Source organism: Oncorhynchus mykiss, chromosome 6, assembly GCF_013265735.2.
Source record: "Oncorhynchus mykiss isolate Arlee chromosome 6, USDA_OmykA_1.1, whole genome shotgun sequence".
Lineage (NCBI taxonomy): Eukaryota > Metazoa > Chordata > Actinopteri > Salmoniformes > Salmonidae > Oncorhynchus > Oncorhynchus mykiss.
The window spans coordinates 48,003,760-48,022,268 of record NC_048570.1 but is presented as its reverse complement, the minus strand read 5'-3'; the positions used below and the strand labels follow the sequence as shown (position 1 = coordinate 48,022,268).

General features: G+C 46.3%; 2 protein-coding genes across 2 annotated transcripts in view; one reads left to right on the top strand and one right to left on the bottom strand.

Annotated features, from left to right (window-relative positions):
- The window catches only part of LOC118964888, a 510,365-nt gene that overhangs the window by 213,727 nt on the left and 278,129 nt on the right, over positions 1-18,509 (bottom strand). The gene's annotated exons all lie outside the window — the stretch shown is intronic.
- On the top strand, positions 4,415-5,965 carry LOC118965031. The gene is made up of 2 exons (XM_036981756.1): positions 4,415-4,467; positions 4,879-5,965. Exon 2 carries the CDS (start codon positions 4,928-4,930, stop codon positions 5,963-5,965), a length of 1,038 nt encoding a protein of 345 aa, XP_036837651.1. The 5' UTR covers positions 4,415-4,467; positions 4,879-4,927.

Here is an 18,509-nt window from a genome sequence, read left to right as displayed (position 1 = left end):
AGGCCAAACTGAGCAATCGGGGGAGAAGGGCAGTGGAGTATCTTCAACAGCCATAGGCCCAGGGATTTCACATCACATTCCATGATGCAATGCAGAATACGGCTTCACACAGAACAATCACCAAACCCATAAGATAACACTTAGCACAGCCAACCATCATGTATCACATGAAGAGGCATGTGTGTTCTCCAGACGTGATACCTTGTCATGGACCTGCTGTTTCGATCTTCGCTCTCTCTCTCCCTCTCCCCCACCTCTCTCTCTCCCTCTCTCTCTCTACCACACCTGTTGTCTCGACCTCTGAATGTTCGGCTATGAAAAGCCAACTGACAATTACTCCGGAGGTGCTGACCTGTTGCACCCTCTGTAACCACATTATTTTGTTGACTCTGCTGGTCATCTATGAAGAATGTTTGAACTACAGTACTTGAAGAACGATCTGGCCTTACGATCTGGCCATGTACGCTTATAATCTCCACCGGCACAGCCAGAAGAGGACTAGCCACCCCTCAGAGCCTGGTTCCTCTCTAGGTTTCTTCCTAGGTTCCTGTTTTTCTAGAGAGTTTTTCCTAGCCACCGTGCTTCTAAATCTGCATTGCATGCTATTTGAGGTTTTAAGCTGGGTGTCGGAATAAGCATTTTGTGACATCTGCCGATGTAAAAAGAGCTTTATAAATAAATTGTACTGATTGATTGATGATTGATTGTATGAAATGGAGTAGCATATATCCATCATGTAAAATGAACATTGAGCACTGTCTCCATGGAGTATAGCACTGCAGCCTTAGGCAATGTATATTTACGTGGTGCATAACATTATCTCATATCACATGTATGGCAAGACATGATTGATGTAATTAGATGCTCTGGAGAGATCCCACCCTCCTTCCCCAACACATGTAGAATGCTTAGAAACCACCAGAAACCTGTGAAATAGATCAACAGATGATGTTTTATCTCCTCTCAAGGTCTGTTGATTTACAGTATCTCAGAATCAGGAACTGTCATATCCCATGTGATATGTCAAAACAAGTTGATACATGGTGCATTGGGTTTGTATTTATTGTGGATCCCCTTTAGCTGCAGCAGTTACTCTTTATGGGGTCCAGTAAAATGAAGGCAGTTATATAATTGTAAAAACATTCCCGATACATTCACAACAGATTTCACAAAATCCATGTTCCTTTTTGATTTCGGGGCAGGCTGTCAACAGCACGTACTGTGACACTATGATAAGTCAACAATACCTCTAGGCATATCTGACGTCATGTATTTGATATCTTTATGTGTAGGTTCATGTCCATATTGACATCAGTTCATTGTGTTTGAGGACGGTTCACTGACCAGTTTCCAACGGATACGATTAGACTAGTTTAACAGTTACAGAACAGCTACAGTAGCCTATCAGAACAGCTACAGTAGCCTATCAGAACAGCTGCATTATCAGAGGCGCAGAGCCTTAATTAACGGGCTACACATAATGGCTGACGACAGCCAGGTAAGGTTCATTTTAGCCTACGTGTAATGAGCTTTACAGTTGTCCTAATCCCATCTTGTTCTAATGGCAAGTCTGCCTTAAGTGCAGAAACTATGGTTGATATTAGAAAATAAGTATGATTGGAAGTTTAGGCAAGTAATTCCAATTGGGGAATTGTTGTGGGATGTTAGCATACCATATTGCGCGTGTAGCATTCGTGCCATGGAGGATCGTGCAGGCCGGCAGGTTGCTACAGGATCCTAGTATCATGTATGTTATAGGGATGAGATCTGGCCGACTTTTTCACCTGAACTGCTCATTGGCTGTCCATAATGAGCCCAGCGAGCAGGATGTGTAGCTGGGCTCTGCAATAATTAGTTCCCAGAGCAATTACAAATAACTATTCTTGTTTTAAAAGCGTCATTACAACTAGCAACATGACGGTCAGTCACCTCTAAGCATGACTCAGTAGAAACGCAATGTGTTGGATTTGTCCATGTCTCGCTAAATTAACCTAGCTACCATAACAGCCGTGGATAATTTATACTACAGTTTTAAGGGATCTCTCTGAAGGTTTTAGATGATACAGTGGTGCTTCGTCCTCTGGATGAAGAACCATACATCTCGGCTTGGCTTCATTGCATTATTATTTGGGGAACGTTGACATGCCATTTGTGTTGACGGATGGATGAAAATAATGTAATTATAGTATCGTTATACATAGGCTAGCAGGAAAATCCGCATGAGATATCCATAGAACTGAGCCCTGCTCCATTTCAGCACCATGCCGCGGTCTCAGGTGCTGCCCAGACTCGAAACATTTCAGCACCATGGCACTGTCCCCTGACGCCAAGATACTTGTCAGCTCTATGCAACGGAACGTCTTTGATTTGAAATTATTCTGCAAGTGGTTATAATTTATTGCACGTCCTAGTTTTGCAGCTTTACAACCTCAGAATTATAGCTAATGGATGGCAGCGAGTTACGTTTTTGTATATGGTGATGAATGACGATGCATGATAAACCATAAATTAAACGCAAAAACGTGCACTTAGACATATTTTCGTTTGGCAGAACTTTGACAAGCTTTGATTTGTTTTCTAATGACATTGACAATTCATATAGATATTAGACTTAGGCCTAATTGTGACATCATGTGTGTATGACATCTTTGAAGAATGCTCTGGCTTCAGCCAATCGGAATCGAGTATTCAACAATGCTTTGGCATAATTCAAGGACGTTCATATTCACTTCAGTTGTCTGCCGATGGTTCACTGACGTTTTTTCAAAGGAGGTATTAGTATTTCCTCTAAACAGCCTACAACAATAAGCTACTCATCATGTCAGATGACAGCAAGGTATGGTTCATTTGCCTATTTTGAGTTTAGAGGAGAAATTACTAACAATATAGTAGGTCACTAACACAGCAATAGGTCTCACTGGTTTGATCCATGGCCTGAAATCTGACCACTATTGCCGTTTTGTTTAAAATAGGAGCGAATAAGTTGTTTCATAAAGTCACAACCTAGGACTGATATTGACCTCTTATTTATCCACCAGAGCGTGAAATGGGAGGATCCCCCGGATGACCAAAATAAAGTAGTGGAGAACATGAAGGATGAAACAGAGACACATGAGACCAACAAGAACAGGACAGGAGGCAAGGTAAGAAATATGCTGTCCTTTACACATGCTCTGCCTACTTAGGCACAGATCTAGGATTAGTTTACTATCACTAAATCCTAGCCTTAAAGCATTAGGAGGAGACGCTACACTGACCTTAGATCTGCTATTAGACCTATAATCTGTTGTCATGTAGGCTAAACGTAAGTCCAGTGGCGGTGCCAAGAAGACTTCCGTGGAGGAGGACAGCAGCATTGGTGCAGGTCCGAGATTACTTCATGTTGGGTGCAGGTTGTGTTCAAATTCATCAGCACCGATCTGAGTAGATAGTATCTATATAGGTGAAAGCAATATAGTGGAGGCCCGCAGAGAGATGTGCTTTTACCTGTCCAGTGCAATCAAATCCCTAAAGGTGAAGGAAATTAGGGATCAAGTTCAGATTCAACTTTAGATTTCTCTTTGCGGTTTCCCAGAGTCTTCTCAGACACCCGGGTGTGGTTTCCGGGAAAGGGGATCTATCATTGAGCAGCTGGAGAAGGAGGCTCAGAGGACTCTAATGCCTTCTCTCAAGATTGGGACATGCTGTGCCCCAATCCTCCTCTCCTTCCTGAGGAGTCTAACTGATGAGCAAGTCCCATGTCTTTTTCCAACCTCACATACAACAACTCTGAATTTATAGTCATAGTGCACCTTCTAACCACAAATGGGATTTCAAACACTACACTTAACCCTAACATCACTGTAACCACACACCTAACTCTTCCTGTAAATCAAGAACAAAATATCTCATGGACTTGCTAATTGCTTAAATAAATACACGTTTATTTTCCCTGACATGGCTACCTAGTGACTCCACTAACTCAACACCAGTGTGCAGGTAAAATATGTTTCCTTCCTTTTCTTTTCTCTAGCCAATGGAGAGTGATTCAGCAGGGCATGAAAAATAATGTAAGTCTCTCCACATAAGGTTCTGGTCAAAAGTTGTGCGCTATATAGGGAATGGTGTCATGGAATTGCTTGATTGACAAAAACATTACTCTGTTTGTTGGCCATAGCTCACATTCGAGCAGCTCTCCATGCTGTGTCTGAAGATTGTTAAAGTCGTGACCCAGACAGCCCTCCGCATTCTCCTACCAGCGCTAGCTCGTATCATGGGGGTGAACCTGAGGAGTGGGGCAACCTCCCCAGAATCCCAGTGCTCTCTGACAGGGTCTGAGGATTCCTTAGGCGGTCTGGATGAGAGAGAGAAAAGGCTGCTGATCAGTGAGATGAACTACTGGACTAAGGAGAGGAGGAGGAATGGCAGTGCAGGATGCCGCCAAAAATCCACTCGCAGAACCTCATCACCATGCTGTTCGCCTAAGAGGTATGTTCACAGCAATATTTCAACATAATAATTGCAAGACCTGATCCATACTTATCATAAATTATTAACTTGGAATTCACACCTTGTAGTTTTAAGTTCTGGTCAGAAATGTTGCCACTGGGGGGGATGGGTCCAGGTGAAAGTCATTTTTAACTGGGTAAGCCATGAAGTCATCTATGAATAAATAGATCAGGTACATGCCTTTCAGAAATAATCATATTCTGATGTCGTACAAACATAAAAATCAGGCAAAAAATCGTGTCAGTTGGCTTTAGGCTTCTAGAACTACGGTGGTATGAGAAGTAATCCATCATTGCTCTAATTTGGTTTTCAGGCTCACTAATGACCCAGATTAGATACAGTTGGTTACATTTGCATGGCTTAAGTGGTGATTGTGTGTTTATCTTCAAGGTCCCAGACCTCATTGCAGAGCTTGCCTGCAACTAGAGAGGCTCCCCTCATGGAGGAGCCTCTGAAGGCTCTTTTTGGGGTAACGGAAGAGAGCCTTCTGATATCCCTGGTTGAGGGTCACTCCAACCCCACCTCCTCCAGCTCCTCCGAGTTGAGCTGTGCTATCGTGGGGGAGGTGGTACACCAGCTTAACTCTGGCCTCTCAGTGGCCATTCAGGCCAGCCCGGGGAGTTGCCCCCCTATGGACAGTCAGGACATAGCAGCAGGCAAGGAGGTCATTCGGGTAGCCTCGGTTCAGATCCTGGCCGAGCAACAGAGCCAAACATCTGAGCCAGAGTGGGTAGGGTTTATCGAGCCCCTCATGGACCCTGTGACCGATGATGTGCTGGAGGCCATTGTCGGCACAATGGACAAAATGGCACAGGACTTCAACATCCTATTGGATCTGGCCAAGAAGATGACAATCTTGGGGTCTAAATTTCTGACCAATCTTCAATGTGACCTAGATGTTGAGTGTCCATCTGGGAAGGAAGGGACCACTCACTTTCTCAAAGAGACTGGATCCTCTACCAGTGTGGTGGCCAGAAAGATTCAGACCCTCTCTAGCCCCGACTTTCAGTCTAAAGCCCTGAAGGCGGTGAGCACCATCCTTACAAGGAAAGTCAGCAGCTCTTCTGGCATGGCTCCTTCCTCTAGGCCTTCTAGTGCTGCTCTTAGCCTTACTGAAGTCCCGCTGAATACCAGCTGCACAGCCCTGACATCTGTAACCTCCACTGCCACAGTGATTGTTAAGGCATTTGTGGGAGGCATGGAGACGATAGCATCATTTGAAGACACATGTGAAGCAGTTGATTGGCCAGTTCCTGTAAATGACCACAAAACAGGGTCTTCACAGAAGATAACCTTCTCTCTAGCCGGTACACTCTATGGCCGTATACGAGCAAAGCTGAGGGACCTTTTAACTCTAGCCGCTCGAGAAGAAGGTGTGGCAAAGGATGCTTCTCTTCGGGAGTCTTCAGACACCCTGGAAAAGGCAACTGTTTCAACTGTTGAGGTCCAGTTAGTTACCCAGCACCGAACACAGTAGAGTTCCCAGAGAGAGCCAACCAATACCAGCTCTCTGTCTCTCCAATCTGGATACCAGTACTCAAGAAGTTCTTAGCAGTGTTTTTTCCATCTACAAGTCAGAGTTATCAAAAGTGGAGAGTAAATCCTTGGCCGTTGTCAGTTCATCTGATGAGTCCCTAGAGGCTTGTTGGTTTGTTGATGGTGTCCTATCAAAGCTCGATGACTATACTATTTCCCAGTCACCCTCACCCAATGAAGACTTGAGCGTGAGTACTCAATATTCTCAACTGAGCTCAGAAGAGAGTGTCAGAATCACAGAGTCCTCAACTAGTCTGATTCAGAGCATTAAGAAGCTCTCTAGCAATGACTTTCAGATTCAGGCAGAAGAGGCAGTGAGTAAAGTGCTGATGAGATCCAGTCATTCCTTTATCACACAGATCAGCCATACTGGTCTTCAGAAAAGTCTGCAGGCTGGCTTATCATCTAGCTCACCATCAGAGATCCATGTCCTTTCAGAATCCATGTCCTCCATGTCCTCTGAGAATACAGCCTCTAGATTAGTGGAAACCTTTGTCAAAGGAATGGCGACTATTTTCCAGAAAAATGAGTCCACTGACACTGTGCTACTGGAAAGAAGTGGGAGAGTTTCACAGTGCTCCCACGGGGGCTCCCAACTGGATGATACTGAATTGAGTGTTAAAATATCAGAGGAGAAGCTTTGGTCAACAGCTAAGAACATCTGCGTCAGTATGAAGAACACACTTAAGGATTTCTTCACAGGGCTGAAGCCATCCGGATCCGAAAGGACAGAAATGGCTTCTTCCAAAGAGACCCTTGGGGAAATCCTGGTTGCTATCCAGAGTGAAATCTCAAACTTCGGGCGAATGAAGGATTCCAGGGAGCTCCTTCAGATCAATGATATGGTAGGAACTATGCTGAAGGAGATTGAGAAAAGTGAGGATGACAGTGAACAAGTCTGCCAAGACATCCCTCGAACCTGTTCATCTTTATCCACTTCTTTAAATGGTCGTAGTTCCTTGTCCAGCTCTTCAAAGGGTCCTAGGTCAGAGTGTGAGTTAGAGATCAACCTCCCTGGCACTCCCATCCCTGACAAAGTGCCTTTTGATCTGACCTGCCCCATCGTCAGGAGCTCCTGCATCGACACCAGGGACAAGATGATGGCACACACAGATGAACCCCTGCATCGTAACAGTCCAATGACTGACAGCAGCCGACCACCGAGTGCTAAAGTCTCTTTTCGATCCTCCACTCCGTCTTTCACCAGCAAGGGAACCTCTTTGGTACCAAAGGGAGAGGGGATTGACATTGAAGAGAAGGAGGTGTGTATCCCCAGCAGCTCTGGCCATCTGAGGGAGCTCTTAATCATCCCGGACATCAGCAGTGCCACTGCATTCCCACTGCAGTACTTGAAGGACTCCAGCAAAGATGATGGCATCTGTTTTGTCACCATACTGGTGATAAGGTTGCTATCGGAGATCAGACCCTCAGCCCTAGATGGACCCTCCCAACAGGCAGCAGATCTGACCGAAACATCTCAGCAACTCATCAGACAAGTCCTGTCTGAGTTCTGTGCTGCATCCAGATTATCCAGGACACAGGCATATTCCCAGAACCTGAACATCCAAAGGGTGTTCAGAGGTGTACATAAAAACCTCATGGAGGAGTTTGGCTCTTATAACACCCTGCAAGCAGCTATTTCCTCCCAGGACCCTGCATTTGACAGAGTCCTGGTAAAGTCCTTGACCCAGCAGCTGGTACAGGGATGCAAGGAGGCGTCAAGACCAGCTTCTGCTGCAACAAACCCATCAGACCAGGCTGAGACGGAGAGGGGGGCTGAGCAGAAAGCAAGAAGGAGCTTCCTTTGCTTTTCAATGACTAAACTCAGGATCAACTTCAAGGTATAGCAGGGAGTTAGCATTTGTTTTTTGTTCCAGTTAGGTGCTGATTTTATTGATGTGGCTATGATAAGACAAATACATGAAATAAATATTTTTTATTCACCACTAAATTGTTGCCTTGGATTCAGAAGTGTTCCATTTATTTATTCTCTGTACCATTTTCTTTACCTTTCTTCTGTTAGCGTTCCAAGAGAGGAAACAAAAAGGACTGCCATTCAGTCCAAGACCAGACTGAGATTCCCTCTACTGATGGACATTGCATAGGTAAGGATGTTTTAGAGCTCTGCTATAGCTTGTAGTTTTGTTTAGGTGTGTGTTAGAAACATAGGAATTCCTACCAAACTCATAGCACTGTTATTTTTCAATGTTACTATACTGCATCTCTCTCTCTCTCTCTCTCTCTCTCTCTCTCTCTTACCCCATCCATTTCTCTTGTGTTTCTAGCTCCAGTTGGAGAGGTTTCTCCCTCCATATCTCAGCCTGTCAAAAAACGATCCTTGATTGTCAGGGTCTTTTCAGCAATGATGAAGCCATTCAGGCGCTTCACCAAGAAGAACCTGTAACCTGTTACGCTGCATGAAGAACTACTTTTGTAACAGCAAGACTTTTGACAAGAGGAATTTCTGCATGTCTAACCTTTCAAAGTCTATTTGATCAAATAAATGCCAACGATTTTACAAGAATTTCAAGTGTTTTGGAAGATTGATAATACTGAAGCAGATTTTCTCAGAGAAATGCACTAGTTCCCCCTTGGTTACACATTTATTGTTCAGCTTTTGAGTTGGCAGGACATAGGGCGTCAGGTAGCCTTGTGGTTAGAGCATTGGGCCAGTAACTGAAAGGTTGCTAGGTCAGATCCCTGAGCTGGCCATGTAAAAATATGTCGTTCTGTTCCTGAACAAGGTAGTTAACCCACTGTTCCTAAGCTGTCATTTAAGAAAAACACATAGAGGAGAATTAGCTATCTGCAGCTAGATCAACCCTCTGAGATGCTTTCTATATTTTTTTTCTATATTTTTTATTCCACCTTTATTTAACCAGGTAGGCAAGTTGAGAACAAGTTCTCATTTACAATTGCGACCTGGCCAAGATAAAGCAAAGCAGTTCGACACATACAACGACACAGAGTTACACATGGAGTAAAACAAACATACAGTCAATAATACAGTATAAACAAGTCTATATACGATGTGAGCAAATAAGGTGAGATAAGGGAGGTAAAGGCAAAAAAAAGCCATGGTGGCAAAGTAAATACAATATAGCAAGTAAAACACTGGAATGGTAGATTTGCAGTGGAAGAATGTGCAAAGTAGAAGTAAAAAATAATGGGGTGCAAAGGAGCTAAATAAATAAATAAAATAAAATAAATACAGTAGGGAAAGAGGTAGTTGATTGGGCTAAATTATAGGTGGGCTATGTACAGGTGCAGTAATCTGTGAGCTGCTCTGATAGTTGGTGCTTAAAGCTAGTGAGGGAGATAAGTGTTTCCAGTTTCAGAGATTTTTGTAGTTCGTCCCAGTCATTGGCAGCAGAGAACTGGAAGGAGAGGTGGCCAAAGAAATAATTGGTTTTGGGGGTGACCAGAGAGATATACCTGCTGGAGCGCGTGCTACAGGTGGGTGATGCTATGGTGACCAGCGAGCTGAGATAAGGGGGGACTTTACCTAGCAGGGTCTTGTAGATGACATGGAGCCAGTGGGTTTGGCGACGAGTATGAAGCGAGGGCCAGCCAATGAGAGCGTACAGGTCGCAATGATGGGTAGTATATGGGGCTTTGGTGACAAAACGGATTGCACTGTGATAGACTGCATCCAATTTGTTGAGTAGGGTATTGGAGGCTATTTTGTAAATGACATCGCCAAAGTCGAGGATTGGTAGGGTGGTCAGTTTTACAAGGGTATGTTTGGCAGCATGAGTGAAGGATGCTTTGTTGCGAAATAGGAAGCCAATTCTAGATTTAACTTTGGATTGGAGATGTTTGATGTGGGTCTGGAAGGAGAGTTTACAGTCTAACCAGACACCTAGGTATTTGTAGTTGTCCACGTATTCTAAGTCAGAGCCGTCCAGAGTAGTGATGTTGGACAGGCGGGCAGGTGCAGGCAGCGATCGGTTGAAGAGCATGCATTTAGTTTTACTTGTATTTAAGAGCAATTGGAGGCCACGGAAGGAGAGTTGTATGGCATTGAAGCTTGCCTGGAGGGTTGTTAACACAGTGTCCAAAGAAGGGCCAGAGACTCACCAGCAGCAAGAGCGACATCATTGATGTATACAGAGAAGAGAGTCGGTCCAAGAATTGAACCCTGTGGCACCCCCATAGAGACTGCCAGAGGTCCGGACAGCAGACCCTCCGATTTGACACACTGAACTCTATCAGAGAAGTAGTTGGTGAACCAGGCGAGGCAATCATTTGAGAAACCAAGGCTGTCGAGTCTGCCGATGAGGATGTGGTGATTGACAGAGTCGAAAGCCTTGGCCAGATCAATGAATACGGCTGCACAGTAATGTTTCTTATCGATGGCGGTTAAGATATCGTTTAGGACCTTGAGCGTGGCTGAGGTGCACCCATGATCAGCTCTGAAACCAGATTGCATAGCAGAGAAGGTATGGTGAGATTCTATTGTTTTCATACTGTTTTTATTTATTTACTTTTCTGCTCTTTTGCTCACCAGTATCTTTACCTGCACATGACCAGCTGATCATTTATCACTCCAGTGTTAATCTGCTAAATTGTAATTATTCGCCTACCTCCTCATGCCTTTTGCACACAATGTAGATAGACTATTTTTTTCTACTGTGTTATTGACTTGTTTATTGTTTACTCCATGTGTAACTCTGTGTTGTTGTCTGTTCACACTGCTATGCTTTATCTTGGCCAGGTCGCAGTTGTAAATGAGAATTTAATCTCAACTAGCCTACCTGGTTAAATAAAGGTGAAATAAAATAAAAATAAAAATCTGGCACTTTTTTTCAGAAAACCGATGGCAGCGTCTATCATTGCTCTTCTACCATCTATCCCATGTCTGCACCTCCCTCTTCCATCAAAAACAAATTACCTGGTTAAAGTTAGTTAGGCTAGGGGTTAGGGTTAAGGTTAGAGTTAAGTTTAGGAGTTAGGTTAAAGGGTTAAGGTTAGAGTTAGGGGAAGGGTTAGCTATAAGGGTTAGGGGAAGGGTTAGCTAACATGCTAAGTAGTTACAAAGTAGCTAAAAAGTGGTAAGTAGTTGAATGTTTGCTAATTAGCTAAAGTTGTCTGTGATGAGATTCAAAATCATAACCTTTGGATCATTAGACATCCGTGTTATACTGTATGCCCACCCCTCCACCCTGACCAACCACCCTACTTTCGTTTTTGCCTTAAATAACCATTTGTCTTATATAACCATACCAAACATAACATATTATCCTAATTTGAGTGTCCCGGATTTACATTTACTATGTTATGTCTAGTCTATGAGATCAGGCTGATCACAGGCATGAACAGAGTAACAGGTCATTGTAGTTATGAGTGTGAGTGTTAGAGAGGGATTTGAGGATTTCACTGTGGGTCAATGCAGAGCTAAGCATGAAGGATTTTTGTGGCATGACATAAAACCAGAAACCACAGCACAGAGGAAACCTCTGAGGGTCATAATGGCTGGTCCCATTAAACCTGGGGGAGGAGGAGTTTCAGCAGACCTCAGAGGACAGGAGCTGTCATGGTGTTAAGGACAGTAGATGAATCACCGCACTTTTTTGCTCTTGTTCCCTGTGTGTGTGTGTGTGTGTGTGTGTGTGTGTGTGTGTGTGTCTTGACAGAGGTAGAAAGTGATGAAATACAGAATTGTGCGTTCGTTTGTTGTAGCTTTTTATTATTGTAATAGATCATTTTCATCCCTAGCTTTTTAAGAATGAGGCAAGATGAAGTCAAATTTCTCAAACAAGAAACATGGTTGACTGTTTCCCTTCAGTCGATTTCTCATTCTCTTGTAAAATAGCAATGATGCAAGCGCTCTGATCTAGAAGCCAGTGAAAGCGAGAGGTTTTACAGCTAGTTAGCATTGTGTTTTGATATCCTCATCTCCTTTGACAGTGTCTCCCGCATTCCGACAGAGCAGATAAAGCAGTACTGGGTAGAGCTGGTGGGGCTTTCAGAGTCAGTTTCATCTTTCTGCTCAGGCACAGGGCAGGCGTCATATGAAGTGTTTATCTCAGGAGTGCCTGATTTACCTCTGATTGGTGTCAAATGTGAGAGAAAGTGGGATCCGGGTGCTCTTTTTCCGTTGTATGGATGTCTCTCTTTGACGGAGAAAAGCCTTGCCATTGAGAACCTTATTCCAGTCAAAGAGATACTATCAATATTTGTGTTGACACATACCCTACTGCTTCAGTCAGGATAGCATCACGGCTGGGGATTTGTTGTCATCTGTCTGAGACTGAGATACTGGTTGAGCAGAATACATTTAGAGGTACGTTAGGAAGAAAATCCTGCATGTATGAAAAAGCCCACCCTGTGGATTTCACAACGTCTGCGGAAGTCGAAGCCTCTCCTAGTTCGGGCGGTGCTCGGCGGTCAATGTCACCGGTCTTCTAGCCATCATTGATCAATTTTTTATTTTCCATTGGTTTTATCTTGTCTTACTACACACCTGGTTTCAATCCCATTCATTACCTGTTGTGTATTTAACCGTCTGTTTTCCCTCATGTCTTTGTCAGAGATTGTTTTATGTTCAGTATTCGTGTTTTGTATTTGGTGCGCGACGGGTCCTCGTACCCACTTTGTTTCATTGTATTTCATGGTTTTGGAGTTATGTGTTTTAAGTTATTAAACTACTCCATTCCACCAAGTTTTAATTATCCTGTGCCTGACTTCCCTGCCACCTATACACACGACTGTGATAGAATCTCTGACCAAAATGAAGTCAGCAGGAGAAGGTACCCCAGCCGTGGAGGTGGAGGAGCGCGTCCTGGAACATACGCCGATGATTTCCAAGCTGAGCGCCGCCATGGATCTCGTTGTCCAGAATATGGACCGCTGGGAGACACAGGGAGTTTTTCCAGCGCCTCTACCAGCACAACCGGGGTCTACCCTGAACACCCCTTTCCCACCTGAACCTAGCTATCCATACCACAGGGATACGACGGAGATGCTGCCGGCTGCCAGGGTCTCCTCCTAAAACTAAGCATGTACCTGGCCACGGTCCACCCAGCTCCATCGGACCGTGAGAAGAGTTTCGCCCTCGTCTCGTGCCTCACCGGGAAAGCCCTGGAGTGGGCCAGCGCTGTGTGTGGAGGGGGAGATGCGAAGTTGGACGATTTTGAGGAGTTCACCCGCTGTTTCCGGACAGTATTCGACCACCCACCCGAGGGCAGAGCGGCGGGTGAGCGCCTTTACCATCTGAGGCAGGAGACGAGGAGTGCCCAGAAGTTTGCGCTGGAGTTTAGGACTCTGGCTGCCGGCGCTGGATGGAGCAACAGGGCCCTGATCGACCATTACCGCTGTAGTCTACGTGAGGACGTCCGTCGGGAGCTTCTCTGCAGTGACACCACCCTCACCTTCGACCAGCTGGTGGACCTGTCCATCCGGCTGGACAACCTGCTGGCTACTCGCGGACGTCCAGATCGGGGTCTGGTTGTTCCATCCTCCCGCACACCCTCTCCGATACCCATGGAGCTGGGAGGTGCGGTGCGCAGGGAAACCGGAGGGGGTTTCCTCTTGTGCACCATTTGTGGCCGCAGAGGTCTTACTGCTGGTCGGTGCCGGGTTGGTTCCTCTGGGAATCGAGGTAGCAGGCAGGGCGCTCTGGCGTCACCCCAGGTGAGTAGGCACGATTCTCATCCAGAGCCCTCTGTTGCACATATGTTTGTCTCTGTTACTTTTCTTGAATTTTCCCCGCGTTCCCAGCATAAGGCGCTAGTAGATTTAGGCGCGGCTGGGAATTTCATTAATAAAGGATTAGCTCATAGTTTAGGGATCTCCATTGTTCCTGTGGATATGCCTTTCCCTGTTCATGTCTTAGATAGTCGACCATTAGGGTCAGGGTTTATCAGGGAGGCAACCGCTCCTTTGAGTATGGTAACGCAGGGGAAAGATGAGTCTTTTTCTTATTGATTCTCCTGCGTATTCCGTGGTGCTGGGCCTACCCTGGTTAGCTTGTCATAACCCCATTGTTATAACCCCACTGTTTCTTGGCCACAGAGGGCTCTCACGGGGTGGTCGTGAGAGTGCTCAGGTAGGTGTTTGGGGATTTCCGTTGGTGCTACTACGGTGGAAAGTACAGACCAGGTCTCCACCGTGCGCATTCCCCCAGAATATGCCAATTTGGCTCTCGCCTTCTGTAAAAAGAAGGCGACTCAATTACCACCCCATCGACGGGGGGATTGTGCGATAGATCTCCTGGTAGACGCTGCACTTCCCAGGAGTCACGTGTATCCCCTGTCGAAAGTGGAGACGGTGGGTATGGAGACATATGTCTCCGAATCCCTGCGTCAGGGGTACATTCAGCCCTCCATTTCACCTGTCTCCTTGAGTTTCTTTTTTGTGAAGAAGAAGGATGGAGGTTTGTGCCCGTGCATTGATTATCGAGGTCTCAATAAAATCACGGTGAGGTATAGTTACCCGCGATTGAGTCAATGCACAGGGCTCACTTCTTCAATAAACTGGATCTCAGTTTGCGTACAGAGTGCGTACAATCTAGTGCGTATTCGGAAGGGAGATGGGCGTAAGAAGGCATTTAGTACCACCTCAGGGCATTATGAGTACCTCGTCATGCCGTATGGGTTGCAGCCGTGCGTAATTAGCCGACTCCCACCACGGTAAAGGAGGTGCAGTGATTTTAGGGTTTGCCAACTACTACCGGAGGTTTATCAAGGGTTTTGGTCAGGTTGCTGCTCCCATTACCTCACTGCTAAAGGGGGGCCCGGTGTGCTTGCAATGGTCAGCTGAGGCGAACATGGCTTTTAGGCACCTGAAGGCTCTGTTTACCTCGGTTCCTGTGTTGGCTCATCCGGATCCCTCTTTGCCGATCATAGTGGAGGTGGACGCATCCGAAGCTGGGATAGGAGCAGTGCTCTCTCAGCGCTCGGGTACGCCACTGAAGCTCCGCCCCTGTGCCTTCTTTTCGAAGAACCTCAGCCCGGCGGAGCGAAACTATGATGTGGGGGACTGGGAGTTGTTGGCTGTCGTCAAGGCCTTGAAGGCGTGGAGACAATGGCATGAGGGGGCTAAACACCCTTTTCTCATCTGGACTGACCATCGCAAACTGGAGTACATCCGGGAGGCGAGGAGACTGAATCCTCGTCAGGCAAGGTGGGCCATGTTTTTCACCCGTTTTGTGTTTACCCTCTCTTACAGACCAAGCTCCGAGAACGTTAAGGCAGACGCACTGTCCCGGCTGTATGACACAGAGGAGCGGTCCATGGATCCCACTCCCATACTCCCAGCCTCTTGTTTGGTGGTGCCAAACAATGAACATGCACCTGTGGAACGGTCATTAAGACATGAGGACTGCAGATGTGGCCAGGGCAATAAATTGCAATGTTCGTAGTGTGAGACGCCGAAGACAGCGCTACAGGGAGACAGGACAGACAGCTGATGGTCCTCGCAGTGGCAGACCATGTGTAACAACACCTGCATCGGTACATGCGAACATCACACCTGCGGGACAGTTACAGGATGGCAACAACAACTGCCCGAGTTACACCAGGAAAGCACAATCCCTCCATCAGTGCTCAGACTGAATAGACTGAATAATAGGCTGAGAGACGCTGGACTGGGGGCTTGTAGGCCTGTTGTAAGGCAGGTCCTCACCAGACATCACCGTCAACAACGTCGCCTATGGGCACAAACCCACCATCGCTGGACCAGACAGGACTGGCAAAAAGTGTTCTTCACTGACGAGTCGCGGTTTTGTCTCACCAGGGGTGATGGTCGGATTTGCGTTTATCGTCGAAAGATAGAGCGTTACAGAGGCCTGTACTCTGGAGCGGGATTGATTTGGAGTTGGAGGTTCCGTCATGGGCTGGGGCGGTGTGTCACAGTATCATCAGACTGAGCTTGTTGTCATTGCAGGCAATCTCAATGCTGTGCGTTACAGGGAAGACATCCTCCTTCCTCATGTGGTACCCTTCCTGCAGGCTCATCCTGACGTGACCCTGCAGCATGACAATGCCACCACGCACAGAACGAGCAGTATGGCTGATTTCCTACAAGACAGGAATGTCAGTGTTCTGCCATGGCCAGCAAAGAGCCCGGATCTCAATCCCATTGAGCATGTCTAGGACCTGTTGGATCGGATGGAGAGGACAGGGCCATTCCCCTCTAGAAATGTATGGGATCTTGCAGGTGCCTTGGTGGAAGAGTGGGGTAACATCTCACAGGAATAACTGGCAAGTCTGGTGCAGTCCATGAGGAGGAGATGCACTGCAGTACTTGATGCTGCTGGTGGCCACACCAGATACTGACTGTTACTTTTGATTTTGCCCTTCCCCTTTCGTTCAGGGACACATTATTACATTTCTGTTCGTCACATATATGTGGAACTTATTCAGTTTGTCTCAGTTTTTGAATCTTATGTTCGTACAAATATTTACACGTGTTACGTTTGCTGAAAATAATTGCAGTTGACAGTGAGAAGACATACATACATACACACACACACACACACACACACACACACACACACATACACGCATACACGCATACACGCATACATACATACATACATACATACATGTATGTGGGGCGGCAAGTAGCCTCGTGGATAGAGCATTCGGCCAGTAACCGAGAGGTTGCCAGATCAAATCCCCGAGCTGACAAGGTAAAAATCTGTCGTTCTGCCCTTGAACAAGGCAATTAACCCACCAAGATTGGCAAATTCGCCACTGGCGCCCTTTGCTCTTCACAGATGAAAGCAGGTTCACACTGAGCACGTGACAGACGTGACAGTCTGGAGACGCCGTGGAGAACGTTCTGCTGCCTGCAACATCCTCCAGCATGACCGGTTTGGCGGTGGGTCAGTCATGGTGTGGGGTGGCATTTCTTTGGGGGGGGGGCGCACAGCCCTCCATGTGCTCGCCAGAGGTAGCCTGACTGCCATTAGGTACAAAGATGAGATCCTCAGACCCCTTGTGAGACCATATGCTGGTGCGGTTGGCCCTGGGTTCATCCTCATGCAAGACAATGCTAGACCTCATGTGGCTGGAGTGTGTCAGCAGTTCCTGCAAGAGGAAGGCATTGATGCTATGGACATGCCCATCCGTTCCCCAGACCTGAATCCAATTGAGCACATCTGGGACATCATGTCTCGCTCGATGCTTTAGTCCAGGTCTGGGAGGAGATCCCTCAGGAGACCATCCGCCACCTCATCAGGAGCATGACCAGGCGTTGTAGCGAGGTCATACAGGCACGTGGAGGCCACACACACTACTGAGCCTCATTTTGACTTGTTTTAAGGACATTACATCAAAGTTGGATCAGCCTGTAGTGTGGTTTTCCACTTTAATTTTGAGTGTGACTCCAAATCCAGACCTCCATGGGTTGATAAATTTGATATCCATTGATCATTTTTGGGTGATTTTGTTGTCAGCACATTCAACTATGTAAAGAAAAAAGTATTTAATAAGAATATTTCATTCATTCAGATCTAGGATGTGTTATTTTAGTGTTCCCTTTCTTTTTTTGAGCAGTGTACATACATTCATACATACATACATACATGTATGTATGTGGGGCGGCAGGTAGCCTCGTGGTTAGAGCATTGGGCCAGTAACCGATCGGTTGCCAGATCAAATCCCCGAGCTGACAAGGTAAAACTCTGTCGTTCTGCCCTTGAACAAGGCAATTAACCCACTGTTCCTATGGCCGTCGTTGTAAATAATAATTGTAATTTTTTTTTTTTTTTTAAATAATAATAATAACTGACTTGCCTAAAGTTAAAATAAATAAAAAACAATCATACACTCTAACAATAATGCTACAGAAGTGACACCCGGACAGGGACGGTCCCAAAAGATTACAGCCATGAGTGATCAACTTACACTTTATAACATGTTGTCTTCTGTCTGATTTAATGTGACCCTCTTCCTGTCTCGTAACAGATCCAGCCCCTGACGGTGGCCCTGACCCAGACTACATCCCCAGGTCCAGATGATTCCAGCAGGCACAGCCCAGGTGGTTCAGCAGAAGCTCCTCCAGCAGCAGGTGGTGACTGCAGCTGCCTCGCTTCAGATACAGACCCCTCTCCTCACAGCCCGGCCCAACAGGCCCCAATGTCCGCTGCAGCAGTCCCCAGTACAGCAGCAGCCAGCCAAGGGCCAGGCTCGCGGAGGGGCCATGAGGGGAAAGGCCCAGGCCAAGCCCAGCGGGGGCAGCAGCTAGGTGCACACAGGACTAGTTAGAGCTCCCCTTTCAGCTAGGCTAAGCAGGACATCTCATCAGTGTAAATGCACTCAGTGACTGAGGAGCAGCATTATGAAGAGATTCAGCGTTATGAAGGAGTGGTGGAGTCCAGTCTGAGGTGGCTGTGTTGAATCTAACCTGGTTTAAGGAACTGCTCCATGTAAAGGAATGACCTGTCTTTTAAGAGTGTCATCATCTATCTTCAACACAGTACTGTAACTGTCGGCTGTTTCCTTCGCGACTGTTTCAGAAGGTCTCCCCTGGAGGAA

Bases quoted from the DNA above. Each gene is read 5' to 3' on its own strand.
- LOC118965031 (XM_036981756.1), top strand. From the start codon at position 4,928: ATGGAGGAGCCTCTGAAGGCTCTTTTTGGGGTAACGGAAGAGAGCCTT.